This window comes from Carassius auratus, chromosome 16 (genome assembly GCF_003368295.1).
Source record: "Carassius auratus strain Wakin chromosome 16, ASM336829v1, whole genome shotgun sequence".
Classification (NCBI taxonomy): Eukaryota; Metazoa; Chordata; class Actinopteri; order Cypriniformes; family Cyprinidae; genus Carassius; species Carassius auratus.
In genome coordinates, this window is record NC_039258.1 from 10,134,154 (window position 1) to 10,152,995 (window position 18,842).

The window sequence follows — 18,842 nt, forward strand, 5'->3', positions numbered from 1 at the left end:
CCTAGCTGAATTTAGGAATAGTTCACCTGTAAGTCTTGCATCATAATGACTTGTTAATCTCATATTTTGTCCTTTGTCTAATAGTGATGTCACTACTGTATGGCAGACATTATTTCAAAGAATCAACCGGTCGGGTAATCTGTGAGAGCGAGCAAGCGTGAGAAAGACAGAGACGTATAGAGAATGACAGCGATATCGGGAGTCAAGTCCTTGACTGAACTGCAAAAGTGCTGACACGCGTGCCACCCCTGAAGTGTCTATCAGTCTGCCTGGATCGCAACTGAGATAAACTAGCTTTCGGTCTCTAATGACTGAGTAAATGTGGCATCCCTGTGATAAAACATGACGTGTCACTACGCCACACAGGAGTGAGTGATTTCAGCCTCACAACTTCATTACAAAACCAAGGACACGCTCGCAGCCGGGCACATACCTCCTCACCTCAGGCCTACACAACCAAACACCCCTGCCAGCTTGCTCTGACAGCCCTGACAGAAGAGAGGGTCACAAGTCATGCGGCCAGGCATAAAATACAATCAACCTGCCACTGAAATGTATAGAATTAATCTTTCTCGGGCCCCTATTTCATCCGGGGGCTCGCAGCCAAGTGAAACAAGCGGTAGTATCTTTACTGAGAGAGCAGAGAACAAATGCAGCAATATGAATTCTAAAGTCACATTTTGCCATGGCCAGAGTTTGAGCTTGTGAACTTATGCTACTAACATACAATTCTTAATTAAGCATCTTTTTCTTTAAATTTAAGATGCACTGGAATCAAAAAATAAACTACCTTTATACACCAAATACTGGATGGCTGCACATCTGTGCTGCACTGCACAGCATCCAAAATGTTGTTTCCAAAATGTCTTTCTCAGGTACGTGTTTACACTCTGATTTACTGCAGACGGTTTTCTTGTAGTTTACTTTGCAACTTTGATAAGAGGGGAGGTGAAATGTTCTGCCTCGATGAGCACTGAGCATCTTAGTAAAGCTGTTCGAAGTCAAAAACTTCAGACGACAGATAACGGTTGCCTGCACACTGCACATTTTCGAGCTTATTTGCACCTGTTTTCGTAACTCCTGGAATAAAATAGGAATAACATATTTTGGAATCACACAAAATCCTAAACTTCAAGAATTACAGAAAGTTCCTGTGGTTTCCAGAATACCACATTTACTGAGGTTCAATATAAAAAAAAAATTATAATATTATAAAACTTTGGTACTTGGTATGTGGTACTTCTGTCATAAAAAAAATACAATATTTTAACAGGAAGATTATGAAAGAAAAACGTATGCTGCTTGAAGATCCCTTTTAAAATTAAACATTATGCAGTAGAAGGGAAATCATTTATGGTAAATTTATATTTCAAAGGTTTAACCACAAAAAGGAAAAGTAACAGTTCAACCACAAAACATTGTTTTATCATCTACTCATCCACGCTATTCCAAACACTTTCTTTCTTCATAAACTTTGATGCTAGACTAGATGACTGCCTTAGTCACCATTTACTTTCACTGTATGGAAGACAAACCCAGTTGAAGTGAATGGGGACTGAGTCCATAACATTTTTTTTCCACAAAAGAAAGTCATACAAGTTTCAACACTGTAAACTATGACAAAATTTTCATTCTTTTGTTCAATTTATTCTATATAATATTTATAAATGTCATGGTTTTATGAAATATCACAACATGACCTTTATGGCAGCTTAGAGTTACACTATTATAGTTACACTACTGACTCCTATTGGCTCAGACGAGTCTTTTTACATGCCAGACAGAACGCGGAACTAGATCCGGGGGAAAGTCGTAAACCTCCCCGAAACTAGTGTTTTTAACAAACGTGCTAAAGTCCACGAACATTCATGAGTCAAACAGCATTGTTACGAATCTTGCGTCAGCCTAATAGCTTGCAAAACTGCGGCTTTGAGCAAAAGCTTGTTTTTCCGGTCGCTGAGCCAAATGAGAGTCCTGCGTGGACTGCTCTTCCTTCATTTGTTTGCTGAAGGCTTGCTGTAAATTAGCTGGAATCATGACTGACAAGGATGGTTTTGGGCCCATCACACGGAACCGTAGACGCGCGACCATCACGAGCGCAAAGAGCGAGACTGTGAAACTCAGAAACGGCGCGACCGCAGCAGCCAGTGATCTCAAAAGCGGACCCAAGGCGCGGGAGTCTCTCAGCAAAAACTTACAGATAAACGAAGACAGCAAACAAAAATGCGATCGCTACGACAAAATGAGGTGAGATATAGTGTACGCCAGGACGTCAAGAAAAACGTAGCTTGTTCTTGACAAAGATAGATGGTCACTACAAAGAGAGAGACGGGACAGGATTCGCCAGTGTGCGTATGTGGTACAGTGCAGGACATTTAACCCTTTTATACTCCATCATTTAACTAATCTTACTGATACAGAAGAAACTATTTAATTTAGCATTTAGATATTAGGGATGTAAGCATATGTTGGGGATTATTGGGGAATTGAATGGCATAAATTAAGAATAGACTGTTGTAAAATAAATAAATAAACAAACAAACATACTTTGACCAATGATTTGAAATATTGAGACGAGGGGCGTGTCTTCAATGTTTACAGAGTGCAGTCATTTTCAGAATTCATTTTCACCTACTGTAAGCTAATGGGTTGTACTAATATGCTTTTGTTAACTCATCAGCCCCCAATATTTTAATATCTAATTTTTAAGTACCCTCGTTTGACCAGAATTCCTGGTGAAAATCTACATTACCTATAATTTTTTCAAATAAATTTGCCCAATATTTATCCTGCCATTAGCTTCCACAAAGTGGATGCTACTCTTCATGGGATCCACAAATCAATCCAAGACAAACAGACTTACGGATAAATAAATAAAAAAAAGAATAAAAATACATATTCACTTATCACATTACAAAACTAAATGCAGTGTTAGATCTCAGCAGTATTGCAGCACTAAAAATATACATTTACTAAACTATTTGAGTATATGTTTTGCATTAAACAAAAAAGGAGAGATCTAAAGGCCTACAGTATTTAGATTCTTTGAAGGTTTATGTTTTATGATTTTATACTAATATAAAAATAATAAGATATAGATAAAAATGGAGTTCATTTGCCAAAAATCAGTTTTTAACAGTTTTCAAAAATCATGTTTTTTTCATTGTGCATTCCAGTTACTTTCAGTCAAACAACAGGTTAAGTTATTTTGATTAGGTAAAAAATAACTTAAAAAAATACAGCTAACTAACACAAAACATGATTGCATAATAAAAAATAAAAAAAAACATGATTTTTGAAACATAAAAAAAACCGGAGTTATCTGTTTTTGCAAATAAAGAACAAAAATGTAACATTGTAAACACTTTAATCTTCATTAATGTTTTTATTTCATGTCCTCTTTTCCCCCTCCTTATAGTTGCCACAAGTTGCAGGAGTCAATGCTGAGTTCTGCAAGCAGCTTCAAAAATTACAGAGGCATCCTGAACTGGTGTGTTGTAATGCTGGTGAGTCTGAAACAGTAACCGATCCCTGCTGCACTGCAAGCTTTGACTTGTCTACTCATTATGCTAGTTAAACTGTGTCACAAATATCAGTGTGGGTTGTAAACATTCCCTCTCACTCAGGTGCTTCCAAAGATTAGTACTAATAACTTTTACTGCCTCTTACGTAAGGCGGTTACAGAGCTGAAAGAAGGTTAAATATTATGCCGTAGTTTAAAAGAAGCCAACTTGTTGCTCAGACATCTGTTTTCTGATCACTGGAAAATGTATATGTGTTGTTTCTGAGTGTATACTGGGTTCATATAATGTATGTGAGTCATGCAGAAAAGGTTGGCTTTCTGTCTGTAATGAAGTAGATGCATTAGTTCTTATAGAAGCTAAAACATTTTCCTTTGGACTTTGCACTCTCGTTGGACCTTGAACTCTCAGACTACTAATAGGAATAGTTAATTGAAAAAGGAAAAAAATTTGCTGAAAATATACTCAAACTCAGGCTATCCCAGATGCAGATGAGTTTGTTTCTTCATCCGAACGGACTTGCTCACCAGACTTGCTCCAACGGAACCTCTGCAGTGAATGGGTGCCGCCAGAATGAGAGTCCTAACAACTGATAAAAACATCACAATAATCCACACGACTTTGGTCTTTAAACTGTTGCTTCTGGCTAAAATATGAGTAAATCTATAATAATGCTTGTTCAAGTGAGAAAGTCCATCCCCTGTTGTCCTTTCACATCAAAATCAACTGACATATTTGGCTGAATACATTTTGAGCAAACATAAATTTTTGTGTGAACTTAATTTTAGTAGAAAAAAACCCACACTAGTGACAGAATAGTATTGCGATGACACATTTTAAGTAACGTCGGATGGTGTGTGGCATGTGAAGAATCGTTGATCAGTGAGTCTGTTTATGGAAACACACTTAATGCCAAGTGACGCCTAAAAATAAACGGCCCGAAACAGCTTGTCTGTCTAAAAACTCTAGCTGAACATGGAGGACAGCCAGCTAAGTCCTTGTCTTCAGAACTGTGAAGAATGCATTCACGCTTTTCAACATGCTGTTAATGTGACCTTTGACATGACTATTTTGTCCTGGGCCATTTTTTTCAGTCAGATTTGTTTCTTTCATAATCCATTGGTACGGCTCTGCTTGCATTTGCGTTTTCTTCCTCTCCTTCTCCATTGTTCTTTTTCATTTTATACATATGAATAAGTGTGTCTGTCTTCTGTATAGATTTATGGACATGAATTTCAATATATCTCTGCAAACTGTGTACAGACAGTGAATAAGGATCTTTGGCGGATTTTATTCTGGTGGTTCTGACATGTTTAGCTAGTCTTAGTGATGTATTCCTGCATTGGTTTTCATTTGTTTTCTTCATGAATGTGTGTCTCTGCTCTTTTGCAGGTTTTGAGCAATGCTCGCCTGTTCTTGGAAAACCTTCTCAGGTATGAACAAATACGATAAGCATAGAGTTTCTTGCGAAACAGCCAAAACACATTTTGATTGCTTAAAGTCTGGAAAAAAGGAAGGATTGGTCATGCATGTTTATTTATTTATTTTTTATTTGACATTACACACTGTTACAACTCAGTCTCCTCTCTGATCACGTATCCTGGACTTCTCCAATCATTTATTCCACTTAAAACCCACCCCTTTCTTACAATCGACTGCAAGCTCGCTTTCAGATTTTCCTATATCCAATCAAAAACCGATGGATTGAACCATGTCCCTAGCTTACATTTTGTTTCCCTTGGAATGTATATCACAATACACCCGAAAAGGTATGTTGCTATAAACTCTTCTGTCATACGTTGCTCTGGAGTTCAAAGTGTCTCCAAGAATAGGAGCAGCAGAATGTGGTCCTGAAACATTCTCAAACAACTGACCTTTATCTCAAGCATCCCCACTGAGCAGGTGTTGAACGGACACAAAAGTATTAAAACACATTCTCTGCAGTTCAGCTCTCTCTGTGTATTGAGTGTCATGCCGATGAAGATGAGTCTATAGGGCTTGTTTGATAAGTGTACAGGCCTTCCTCTCCCTGAGTGGAATGAAACACTGAACCCCATGCTGGGAGAACCATATGCTGTCATCATGTTGCACACTGCTGCTTGCAGACAGTATGTATACAGCTGCCCGCAAAAACTGCCGCAAATAATCAGTGGCTTTTAGAAAAAGAGACCAGGAGAGGAAAAGAAACATGTTGTGTCTGATATGTAAACAATTATAAATATTCAGACATTTAAAGGTTTGGGAAACATATCTGTTTTGTAATTCACAGCCATTCTTTGTGTCGTAGGTATGGCATTTTGGTGGACCCCATTCAAGTGGTGTCATTGTTCCTCAAGGACCCTTATAGCTGGCCTGCTGCGTGCCTGGTCATTGGTATGTATTTTAAGGGAAGATTAGCATATATTTCCCTGTTTTGCCTTTTTTTGTTGTTGTCCAGACAGGGACATTATTAAAATTAAACTCGTAGACAGCACACCCATATTCATATAATGGCAGGTTGTTAAAATACTTCCTTCGTTAATCTACTTAAATGTAGATTGTTTGTATAATTGTGCATGTAATCAACGACAGAGAAGAGTGTAATTGCTTTTGACTCTCAATTTTTATAGTGCGACATGATTTTATCTTGTTTGTAGCAGGTGGTGTGATTGTTCAATGTATGACTGCTGTAAGTATGTTTGTGTGTGTGTGTGTGTGTGTGTGTGTGTGTGTGTGTGCTGGACACCTGCCCTGTTGTAAGGCTCATCCTGAGGGTGCAATTTTGACCCTTTCATTACACCTTGCAAAAATGCTTTTATTACTACAACTGCTTTTATTTTTAGAAATATGATCTTATTTGACATAATAGCATTCTTTGCTTGCAGTTTCTAATGTTTTTATACTTGTGGCGTTGTACACCGAGAGGAAACTAGCCATGGTGAGTTCAAAAGCCATTCACATTTCTACATTTAATCAGTTTATCCTAACGAATAAAGACATTGTCATAAAAATATAGGGGTTCTGTCACTTCACACAGTATAATTTGGCATTTAGAATTACATTGAGGGGTTGTGAAGAGTTCAATTTAGAGGGTAAATTTGATACATTGTGTTCTAAAAAGCCTGGCATATCTGAGAGAGCTTGCAGAGTATCAGCACATTTACTCAACTGGCTGAATTGAAACTGAATGGACTTATAAACAGTTCAGGCATTTTGCTGATGTTGTGTAAGTCTTGCATAAAAAATAAATTGTAGGGCTTTTAGAGAGGAGATGCATTTTTATGTGCACCAAATGCAAATTATGTATTATATGCTTTAAAGGGGTCATATGATGCGATTTCAATTTTTCCTTTCTCTTTGGAGTGTTACAAGCTCTTGATACATGAAAAAGATCTGTAAAGTTGCAAAGACTAAAGTATCAAATCCAAAGAGATATTCTTTATCAAAATGAAGACTCTGCCACGCCCCCCTAAAACGGCTCATTCAAACATGCCCCCACTTGTCTATGTCACTATGTGGGAATATGTGTAATGCCGCCCAAATATTCACGCAAAGAGAGAAGGCATGGTTTCAGTAACCGCAGTTAGTGTTGAAGCAGCCATGTTAAGGAGATGCTGAGTATATGTAGGTGAAAGTAAAAGCCCTTTATTTGGCCTTCTGAAAGCAGATGCATTTAGGAATCTTTAAGATTACTTACAACAGAACAGCATTTTTGGATGACCGTTTCGTGAACTTAGGAGAGGTGGTAATTGTGACTTTGCTACGACAATCTGGCGCTTCTGAATCAGCAACTGTACGTATGTTTTGTTATTCGTTTAAGTACAATGCATTGGTTCAGTTGGCCAATCAGAGTAGTCTGCTCTTGTTGGAAGGAGGGTAGAAAATAACGTGTTTGAGAGAGGCGGGGCATAGAGGACCTACAGTAATGTACAGTATTTGAAAAATAATGTGTTTTTTGAGCATTAAAGCATGTCAGCAAATAATGATCTTTAAAAAAGCATCATATGACCCCTTTAATGTGTCATTTTATGTAACAATAATTGAAAATTGATTCTGTTAACTTGACCGATTATGTTATCATGTAAACATCCGTGTTTTGTGATTGTAGTGCTTCATGGTGTTCTTGGCTGTCTGTGATTGTGTTCTTTGGTTTGATTGTGTTGTTATCAGACATGTTTTATGTCTGTATTATTGTACATGTACTTGGATTATGCTGTTAAACGTTTCCTCGGTGTGTTTCCCAGGGGTCGTTCAGTGAAAAGGTCGGCCTGCTGATCTACATCTTTAATTTAACTATCATCTTGTGTTTTCCGATGGCTGTTGTTTTGAAGCTGCCATCTATTACACCAGGTGAGACTGTATATTATACAGAATATATATAAATTATTATATAAATACATTTATTATTAAATAAATAATAAAGCACTAAATAATACATTTAGTAGTATACATTTTGCATTTTTGTAAATTGTAATATACCACTATTATAATTGACAGTATGTGTGTGTTTGTGTGTGTGTGTATATATATATATATATATATATATATATATATATATATATACACACACACATACATGCACACACACACAAACACTATTTAGTGTTTATCAGTATTTATTAATACTATTTAGTGCTATATCAGTGCATACTGTACCTAATGTATTAATTTACTCTCTGTCATACTTGTTTTTCTAGATAGTTATGAACACAAAAACAGCTTTGTTTGTTGCATTAATTTTGACTATAATATGCCATGTGATTCAGCTTTGCCGAAATGATTGGGCACAACCAAATTATGATTTACAGACTGAACTAATCCACCTTTATACTGTACCAGCATTTAGATCTCATGGGCTCAGCTGGCATGTGAAGTGTATTTTTATTCACAATAAAAGTTATAGCAGTAAACATGTTGTTGGATTAGAGCCACAGTCTAATGGTTATTAGTGGTGCTCAAGCAGTAGATGCAGGTTTGATTCTTACACTCAATGTGTCCTCATTAGTGATGGACTGATATATTTAGTCATTTCAAATACCAAAACCTAAATTCAGATGCATTTTAGTAGAAAATGTATTCCCTCACTTCCTCTTCTCCATACCACAACTTTCACTGGCTCTTCTGTCCGCTCTCATCTGTTTGCACCACGGGAGGCGAAAATGTGCCTCCATCTGTCAGCCTAGTACTGCACACACTGCTCATGTACCAGACAGCCAGGTCATTTCAGGGGCCGTCAGGACCTCTGCTGGTCCTACAGCCCTTGAGACCATAGACGCACTCCAGAGACCCTGCATGGACCATTTCCACCCAGCATATGGCTGCTATTGATAAATCATTGGTAGAGAGAGCATATGAGTGTGAGCCAGGTCTGTGTATGCTACAGTGGTGATGGGCTATGAGTTTGGACGTGCTGGGTCACGTGACTGTGAATTATGAACCATTGAAAGGGGCATGCTGTGGTGTTGTGGTGGAAGTGCATTTGCGTCACAAACCTCTTTTGTTCTTGATAAATTCAGGTATTAAAAGGAAGAAGTGAGTTCTGTTTATGCTGAAAGTGTCTTCCTAATAGCGTTTTTTCTGTTATTGTCCTCTTTATGCAGTTGGAGGGGCATTTTCCTTGGGGGTCTACACCATCCTGTTTTTGAAACTCTACTCGTATAAGGATGTTAACAGGTGGTGCAGAGAGAGAACGCAAGCGAAGGCACGCAGCCTCTCCAGATCTCTTTCATGTGAGTAAATACTGCCGTGCAAAGGCAAAAGACCGAAACTTTGATTTTTGTCGAAAATGAGTTATTGATATTTTTGGGACATTCAAGACATGCTTTATCATGTGTATAAGTATCTTGAGTAAATTTTGTTGTTTTTCAGAGAAAATAATGGGTCGTCGTCTCAACCATAACTTTGAAAAGCCTTAGAGAAGCCAAGGCAGAACACAGTATAACACCAGTTACCGCTCTTTCACTTTGTTTGGATCGGTCAAATTGAGTTACGGCAGTCTGACTTTGTTTAGCTGCACGTCAATATGAAGTTATGGTGCCGATTTGGAGTTATACAGTGTTCTGCCTTTGTTTTACTGTCCATTAAAGTCTGCCGCATTTTAATTACGGTGTAGACAAATGAATTAGATCGCGTTCTACCAAACAGCTCCATATAACAAAGCTCTGTAAAGACTAGATATCTTGGCAGCAAAACGTAATTGTGAATAACCTTTAAATATATATATATATATATATATATATATTTTTTTTTTTGTAATGCAGATTATTCACCATGCTGTCATTAGTAGTTGGACGCATGTACACTTGAATGCTGTCAATCATAAAATCAGTAGCCTACTAACAGTTCGCAATTAAATCCATATCCTACCTTTTCTTGTACCCTGATAAAATCAATCCATGGTGATGAACGTTATCTGAGATGTTTAATCCACAACCACTCTGAGCATTATTCCCACTTGTTGGCATTCACTTGTTGGCATTCACATTAATCCACAAGTCGTTCTTTAAGGTTAGGCTATTTCATACATATCAATATAAAAGCAATTATGCTATGTCTAGCATTCTTTTACATTACTGAACATAGCAAATAAATTGATATCAACGCATTCCACTCATGTTTAACTTTTAGTCTGCTTGTTACTGTCAAAAATACTTTAAAAAAAAAAAAAACACGTAATAAAGTCACATTACAATATGCAATAACTTATATGAGACAGCCCATGATCACTAGATTTTATACAGGTGTTACTATAACGATTTTGTAAATGGTGATCAGAAACCAAATATTGACAATGTGGAAGTTACTGCCTCTCGTCTTGGTGAGACTACTCGCGTTTTGCAGACAATGCAAAGACAGAGTGCATTCACTTCAAAATAGGGGTAAAAATCAGGAGCTCACTTTTTATTTATGTATTTAATTTTCATTACTAAAACATATAATTGTTAAAGGGGGGGTGAAATGCTATTTCATGCATACTGAGTTTTTTTACACTGTTAAAGAGTTGGATTCCCATGCTAAACATGGACAAAGTTTCAAAAATTAAGTTGTACGTTTGAAGGAGTATTTTTGTTCCCAAAATACTCCTTCCGGTTTGTCACAAGTTTCGGAAAGTTTTTTCAAGTATGGCTCTGTGTGACGTTAGATGGAGCGGAATTTCCTTATATGGGTCCTAGGGCACTTCTCCCGGAAGAGCGCGCGCTCCCGTATAGCGAGGCTGAGCACACATTTCACTGATCAGAGCGATTCACTGATCAGAGCGAGAGTGTCGCGAAAAGTCACAAAAGAATTGTGTTTTTGGTTGCCAGGGCAAGACAACCCTGCACAGATTACCAAAAAAAAAAAAAAACCAGCATTAAGGGACCAGTGGATGGAGTTTATTTTTACAGAGCATCAACGGAGTTGTGCAAGTGTTTTTGTTTGTTCCCTGCATTTCGAAGATGCTTGTTTTACAAACAAGGTCCAGTTTGACGACGGATTTGCGTATTGTTTACTTCTTAAGGATAATGCAGTCCCAACGAAAAAGGGTCACGATCGTGTGTTGGAACCGCAGGCGGTGAGTAAAACTGCTTCAAATATCTCTGCCTCCTTGTTAGTGCGTCCCTCCCATGCCAGAGACCCGGGTTCGAGCCCCGCTCGGAGCGAGTCGTTGCTGCTGCTGCTCTCGTTCAGTTTCAGCCTCTGGATCTGATTCTGGATCATAAATAAACGGCTGAATCTGACTGTAAGCCATGGTTTGTTTTGGATGATGGTTTTTCCCTCACGGTAATGACACAGCTTCCACATGCTCTCAACGCAAAAGCCTACTGGCGCTCGTGATTGTTTAGCTCCGCCCACACTTCACGCCTCTAGGCGCTCGTGTTTTTCCGGGAAAAATTGGGAAAAGACTATCTTTCTCTTATGAATATAATAAAACTATAGACTTTTTGGAGTTATGAAGGATGCAGTACTACTCTATAGGTACTCAAGATTAACAGGATATTGAGTGAAAACGAGCATTTCACGCCCCCTTTAAATTTCCAGTGTCCTACCAATAATTAATTTGGCTGGACAAGTAAATAAACTTTATTTTTATTTTTTTCAGTTCTCTAGCAAGTTATGGTCTTTTGCCTTTGTAGGGCGGAATACATCAACCTCTCATCAAACATTATGTGCAGCAGTATGAAAGTTATGGAATACATATATATTGCTATGTAGTGCACTACATGGACAAAACTGAGATTTCATTTTTGTCACCCCCTGTTGGTTATAATAAAACTAGTTTACAATACTGTAAACAATATGCAGCAATAAGGACATTGGTACAGTAATTGGGGGCCCCATCCATAAAAATTGTCCCGGAGCCATGTGAATTTTAGCAACCATCATTTTACAATGAATGGTTTCCAGTTCGCACTGAAAAAGGCTGATGAAAAATGTGTGCAAAAGAAACATTGTTTAACTAAAGTTTAAGAGGTTGTACATAAGTTAAACAGTCCCATCAGGATTTCATCCCAGTCGTTTTCAGATTTTTGATGCCCAAAATAACTGAATGTTCTGTACTTTTTCTCAAACATGGTGGTTATATTTACAGCATTTTTTTTTGTTGTTGCAGTGAAACCCTACCAATTATCATGTGTTTATTTGATAAAATGCATTTGTGACACAGTATACAAATCTTCATAATTCTGCAGAATATTATTAAACAAAGATTCCCCCTCAGATTAACCTTTTTGCTGAAACTGTTGAAATAAGACATCAATGCAAGCTAGTTCTCCAAAAAATGAAAATGCTGTCAACTTTTACTCACCCTCTTATATTGTTCCGAACCTGTAGGAGTTCTGTTCTTCTGTTGAACTCTAAAGAAGATATTTTGAAGATTGTTGGTAAATGAACAGATTACAATAGCCATTTACTTCCATGGGAAGAAAAACACTAAGTCAATTACTTCTCTAAACGTTTTGGTTACCAACATTTTTCAAAATATCTTGAAAGAAGTAGAAAAAAAGACAGTTATGGGAATGACATGAGGTTAAGTAAATGAAGACTGGACGGAAAGTCCCTTTAATTCTTGCGATTGCAAGGTTTCTAAATTCTGGAGTGGTTAATTTAATCATTTTAATCTACTTGTTTTGCATTAAATGCTTGTGTGCCGTGAGATGCAGAAACCTCATTCTTTAGCTGAACATCAGGTTTAAATGACTTTAGAAGCAGATTTGTTTCTCTCTTGACAGTTTGTGTGTTCTTTAGGTCCGTCATCTCCATCTGCATCCAGCACTATGCAGTCGCATGTGTCTTACCCAGGAAATCTCTCTCTCAGGGGTAAGCTGTGCATTACAGTCCAGTCACCAAATATAATTTCCAATCAAGTTTTGTTTTATTCTCATGATAACTAACAACAATTCAAACAGTGTCAAATACTATTACTTCAGATGACCTGAGTTGTAGTCAGTTGTAGTTAGTATTTTGACTTGTGTTTTTCAGATATGTATTTTTTTGTTTGCGCTCCAACCCTGTGCTATGAGCTTAATTTCCCCCGCTCCGAATCCATCCGAATGGGATTTCTGCTCCGGAGGCTCTTTGAGATGGTAGGCTATTGGCTTAGACATACTTCCTGACAGTATTGACAGTTCTTGCTCATCATTGCATTGATAACTTGTTCCACCAGATTTGTTCACAGTATATTATCCCTCGTTTATTTTGTGACTATTGCATTCTTGCCTAAATCTGTAAATGGCAATAAATCATGAGAATTAGCTTATTGTTTGCAAACAACTGCCGGGAGCCATGGCAGGAATATATGAGGGTAATTTTTATTTATGAAAGTGCTTCTTGTTAGAGCATTACTTCCATTTATAGCTGTTGCAAATTATGCATTTAATTCAGACGCACATACACGCGCTTGTGTAACCAGCATTGTTAACGTTTGCGTTTTATATATGGTGAGGAATCAAAATCTGCTTTGCTTGTCTGTTGCAGTTGCTCCTCACTCAGTTATTGGTTGGTTTAACGCAGCAGGTGAGCATCACAGTGCATTTGGTAATCACATCACGCTTGCAATTTTGATGCCTTTGAGACATATTTCATATCTAATGTTCTTCCTATTGTCTTTCAGTGGATTGTGCCAGTCATTCGAAGTTCAATGAAGCCATTGCAGGTCTGTTCATGCGCTTAATCTTCTGGGGTTTTTTCAGTGCCTTAAAAAGACACGCTTTATTTAATTCGGTGAAACCGGTTTCATTTTGCAGGAAATGGACTACAGTAGAATGACAGAGCGTCTGCTTAGACTAGCAGTGAGTAAAACTGATTTCACTAAATTGTTCCTCAGAATAGAAACATAAACCTGTGTTGAGGTTTTTGCTCAAATCTGACGGAGGAAATGAAGCAAGAAACGAATGATGGAATAAATACAGATTCTTATACTGCTGTAGGTGCCCAACCATCTCATCTGGTTGATTTTCTTCTACTGGTTTTTCCATTCCTCGATGAACTTTGTGGCCGAGCTGTTGAGGTTTGGAGATCGGGAATTCTACCGTGACTGGTGGTGAGTGATCTTTACAGTTATTACTCTTACTTAAAAAAACAAAAGCTTTATTTGAGCGACTTTAAATGCATTACGTCTGGTTTATATGTTCCACCTCTGCCTCTTCCATTTCCATTTCATATGTTGAGTTTATATTTTAAGTCTCAGATGGATTGTGACACTGTGTTTCTTTTAGGAACTCTGAGACAATAACATACTTCTGGCAGAACTGGAATATTCCTGTGCACAAGTGGTGTCTCCGGTGAGTGAATGGAGGTTTTGAAAGAGACCGCAGACAGCTGTTGGGAGGCGAGATGAAATACCACACAGTAAAACTCACAGAAGACTATAATGAAGAGAGACTATAATGTGATCTGTCCACAAGAAATATATGGTTATTTACAGTTCACACTGACTGTGAGTTTATGTGCTTCTCTCTCCTGTTTTCAAAGGCACTTTTACAAGCCGTTGCTGAGAAGAGGTGCTGGCAAGTTACTGAGCCAGTCAGCTGTGTTTTTCGCCTCTGCTTTTTTTCACGAGGTGAGATGTGCATAAATCACACGCTGTTTTAAATATTCTGTCGGGTCATGGCAAATGAAAGTTAACAGTCTTGAGCAGGGTAGCAACCTGTGTGAATTATTCTCATTTCTCAAGAGCAATGGCCAAACACTGCGATATTTTAAAAGCTAGTGTGTTTATATACGGAACATTATTTTGGTTAATACCATTAAAATACGAATGAAACGTGAACTAACGAAATGTATAAACGCTGACCATTGTATATAGCTCACATGAAGTTAATTAGTAAAAACACTATTTAAATGTAATCTTTAGTAAATAAAAAAAAAAAATCCAAATTGGCTTGTAGGATTAAAAACAACTGAATTTAGTTTATTTGTGCTTTAATTTTATTAGACAAAACATTATCCCATTTTAATGTTATCAGCCATAACATGAAAATAATTAATTATTATTTTAATACCTAACAATTTTATTTAATCATGTGATGGCAATGCTGAATTTTTAACAGCCATTACTCCAGGTTTCAGTGTCACATGATCCTTTAGAAATCATTTTGTATCAATATGATACAGTTGTGCTGTCTAATATTTTTTTGTACCATGCTTTTAGGATTCTTTGATAAACAGAAATTTGATTTAATAGAAACCTTGTGTAACATTATAAATGCTGTTAATGTCACTTTTTATCAACGTAATGCTTCCTTCCTGAATAGAAAAGTATTCATTTATTTAAAAAACAAATTATATTGCTGAGCCTAGACGTTTAAATGATAGTATACTTTCAAATGTCTCTGCATTTGCATCTGGGAAATAAAGTGTGAGTAAAAAAGTATTTTTAAACATCGAAATGGTACACTTCACAAGTGAACATAAATTTACTAAAAAATAAAAACTCTTTGGTCTCTTTGGGCACTGTGGGAAGCAGCTGTTCTCTGAAGCAGCTGCGTATTCTAGAATCATTTGTAAAATTCTAGATGTTCTCCACTCCCTGACTCAGAAGCAGGTGCCCAGCGTTTGGCTGGTAGCCACCGTTCTTCAGAGGAGATGAAGGTCAGAACGGAGGGATGAGGAAGAGGAAGAACAGGCTCCTATCAGGCTGCTGTTCTCTGTGATAAGCTGTGAGCTGAGCTGGGGGAAGGGAGAGAGGGGGAGGAATCAGGGAGGAAGATGTGTCCAATCCGCAGGTGCAGGCAGATAGTATTCTTAACCATCTTATTAAAAAACATTGACCTTCACAGGACGCCTCAGAAGCGGACCCTGGATCACAGTAATGACTCCGAAAGCTCAGATGGAGAGTGAAGTTTCGTCTCACGAATATCTTAAACCGGAGCTGTAAAGATACGCTGAAATTTTAAAAAGGGTTTATTTATTTAGAGCTGATGTGCTGAGGGTGTGATCTAGCCCTGATCTAGTGAGGGGTAACAGGAAGGTCAGTGTTTCTAGACCCCTGGAGTTAACTAGAGGTTAAGCACCAAGTTAAAGGGCACAGTGATCAACCCTTCAGTAATTCATCCACATTTTGTGTTGTGATTCTGGGTTTCCTGGTGTGAATTGAGATTCGCTAGATTCATGTAACCTGACAGAGTTTTGTGCACCACTCCACAGGATTCAAAACAGCAGCCCTCCAACAAATATGTATATCTCATATGAATTTTTGAGCTTTAAATGTTTCTACTTTTCTGTAAATAATGATAGAATTTTAAAGTAAGTGAATAATTTGTTGAATCAGACTCAGTTAAACACAAGACTTATACTGAATAATGAACTGAATTAATCAGATGACAATATTTTTCAGTGAATTACTGTAGCTTTGATAACTGCAGTTTTAAAATACACAAATGTTATAATGTAAAGAATGCCCAAAACGAAGTCCTCTTAGAAACTCGGAGTATAATGTGTTTAATATGAGAAATGTCTGTCTGCAGTACCTGGTCAGTGTCCCTCTCAGGATGTTCAGACTGTGGGCATTTATGGGCATGATGGCACAGGTATGATTCTTTAGATAAAAAAGCATTTATTTAATATATATATCTTTTTTCTGTCAGTACCTTGTTTACATTTTTCTTGCAAATAAATGTCTTTCAGCTTCCACTGGCATGGTTTGTGGCCAGGTTTCTTCGTGGTAATTATGGAAACGCTGCTGTGTGGCTCTCACTCATCATTGGTCAACCTATTGCAGTACTGATGTATGTTCATGACTACTATGTTACCCACTGTCAGGATGACCCGGCAATCGCTGAGGATCTGTAATCTCACTGTTGATTGTGGACTCGACTAAGCAGCTAAACTTATTGCAATTAGTATTGTAAGACTTCTAGATATTTCAGAGGTACAAGTGGGAATACACTGATACAATTGAACAGTCCCGGCAGTCAGGTTTCCATAAAGTCTTAAATAAACTCATAGCTCTAGGCTAAGTTTAAACTTTAATGAACAATTAACAACAGTCAGTCTATGCAAATCTTGCCTAGGACTGCCAGTAGAAATGCACAAGAGCTTCTGAATGTGACTCTACAGGTGTCAAGTGCTCATTTTAACTTCACTAAATGAAGTTTTTTTTCTAAGGGTGTGTTAAATGCATTACTATTAGTAATGTTCTGTCATGTTTTGTGCATTTTTAACAAATGCATTTAGTTTAAATATAGTGAAAACTCTAAACTGGGCATGCTGGACTTTTTGTTTTTTTAATTAAATGCCAGTAAATTTATACAATATGCAAGGAGAGTATGTACAAATGTTTAATGAATATATTTTTAACCAATATGTGGACACACACTTTATGTTTGTTTTTTTAAAGGGATACGAGAGAAAATGTTTGTTAAATCCATGATACGTCCATATTTAATCCATATTTAATGTGTTAGAATAATTTTGAATTGCATTTTTATGTAGCCTATCTAAACTGTTGTACTACACTAGCGTTGAGATGCCATTTGAGCTCGTTATCGGCATTATAGGACCTCTTCATCAAGAGTGCGCCACCTTGTGGCAAATGTTGAGAATAAACATTCCTGCAAACGCTGTAACTGTGGAACCGTTATTTGTTTTTGTGGAGGCATTTATCAAGTGTAATTGTATTCACTAGAGAGAACCGGATGCATTGTAATCTCGCAGTGTGTTATTTTTCACAGATCAGGCCCTTCGAGGGCAATTTGTCCTCGCATGATGAGGGTGCCAGATCCTCACAATCAGTGCAAGTTTGTGATAAATGGCTTTAGAGATAAGTCTTATAATAGCCACGGGTCATATTGTATGAGCATCCTATCGTGTTTGCCGCAGTGGCACAGACGCACTTCAGGAACTCGTGCTATCTAATAGGCTGATAGTGCTTCGTATTGCGATCTGTTTAGTATACATTGCCATACACAGAAAAGATTGGAACAGCCGAAGAATGATTACGGCGCAGAAAATCAATGCTGTATATGTCACTGTTTATTTAGTTAAACTAATATCAAGTTTAAAACATCCCCACTTTGGGCTAAAATTTACTAGCCTATATAATAAGCTCAGCTAATGCAGGTAGGCTACAGTATACCGTTAAACAGTTGGGGGTCAGTCAGTTTTATTTTAAAATAATATTTTTATTCAGCAAGGACGGATTAAATCGAAAAAGGTGTCAGTAAAGTATTTATAATGTTATAAATTGATTCTTATTTCAATCAAAATGTTATTTTGACATTTCTGTTCATCAAATCGGTTTTCCAAAAAACAGGTCTATTAAGCTGCACAAATATTAAGCCAATTTCAGCATTGCTAATATTAATGAACATTCATAAAACTTATTTCTGGAGAGTCATCATGAAGACTTGGATAATGCTGCTGAGAAATTCAGAATTGTCATCACAGAATTACATATTACATTTTAAAAAAAAATAGTAAAATATAATATTTGTAATAATATATTTAATATATTTTCTGTTTTAAATTTTTGATCGTATAATTACCTTGGTGAGCATTAAAAACCAACTTTTGAACAGTAGTTATAACAATGTAATAAATGTTTGTTCAAATATTGTTATGCGTAATGATTGTTTTTGGAGATTTCAGGTCTCTATTCTTAAGCGTTTATTCTCGTCTCTGTTAAGATGACTTGAGGAGTGTGCGGGTCATTTGCAGGGCACTGACTGCACTGTCACTTCTGCTGTAACTGCACCAGAAAAGAAACAGAGACATATGACATTGATGTATTACCCAACAGGGAGGAGATGACGTTTTTCCGCTCTGAAACAGGTACCCGGTGTTCAGCTATATGTTTTACGGTATATTTCAGCACTAAGCAGATAATTGGCTTGTATTCAAGCCGTTCACTCCCAGTGTAATTCT

At 37.2% G+C, this 18,842-nt stretch overlaps 1 protein-coding gene across 1 annotated transcript; it reads left to right on the forward strand.

Annotated features, from left to right (window-relative positions):
* The first annotated feature begins 1,706 nt into the window (after window positions 1-1,706).
* dgat1b (diacylglycerol O-acyltransferase 1b) lies at window positions 1,707-17,545 on the forward strand. The gene is made up of 17 exons (XM_026283949.1): window positions 1,707-2,247; window positions 3,419-3,506; window positions 4,914-4,954; window positions 5,809-5,894; window positions 6,386-6,438; window positions 7,745-7,850; window positions 9,101-9,229; window positions 12,726-12,797; window positions 12,960-13,063; window positions 13,455-13,493; window positions 13,591-13,632; window positions 13,724-13,768; window positions 13,907-14,019; window positions 14,195-14,260; window positions 14,451-14,538; window positions 16,445-16,507; window positions 16,605-17,545. Exons 1-17 carry the CDS (start codon window positions 2,036-2,038, stop codon window positions 16,767-16,769), a joined length of 1,512 nt encoding a protein of 503 aa, XP_026139734.1. The 5' UTR covers window positions 1,707-2,035; the 3' UTR covers window positions 16,770-17,545.
* Window positions 17,546-18,842: the final 1,297 nt, after the last annotated feature.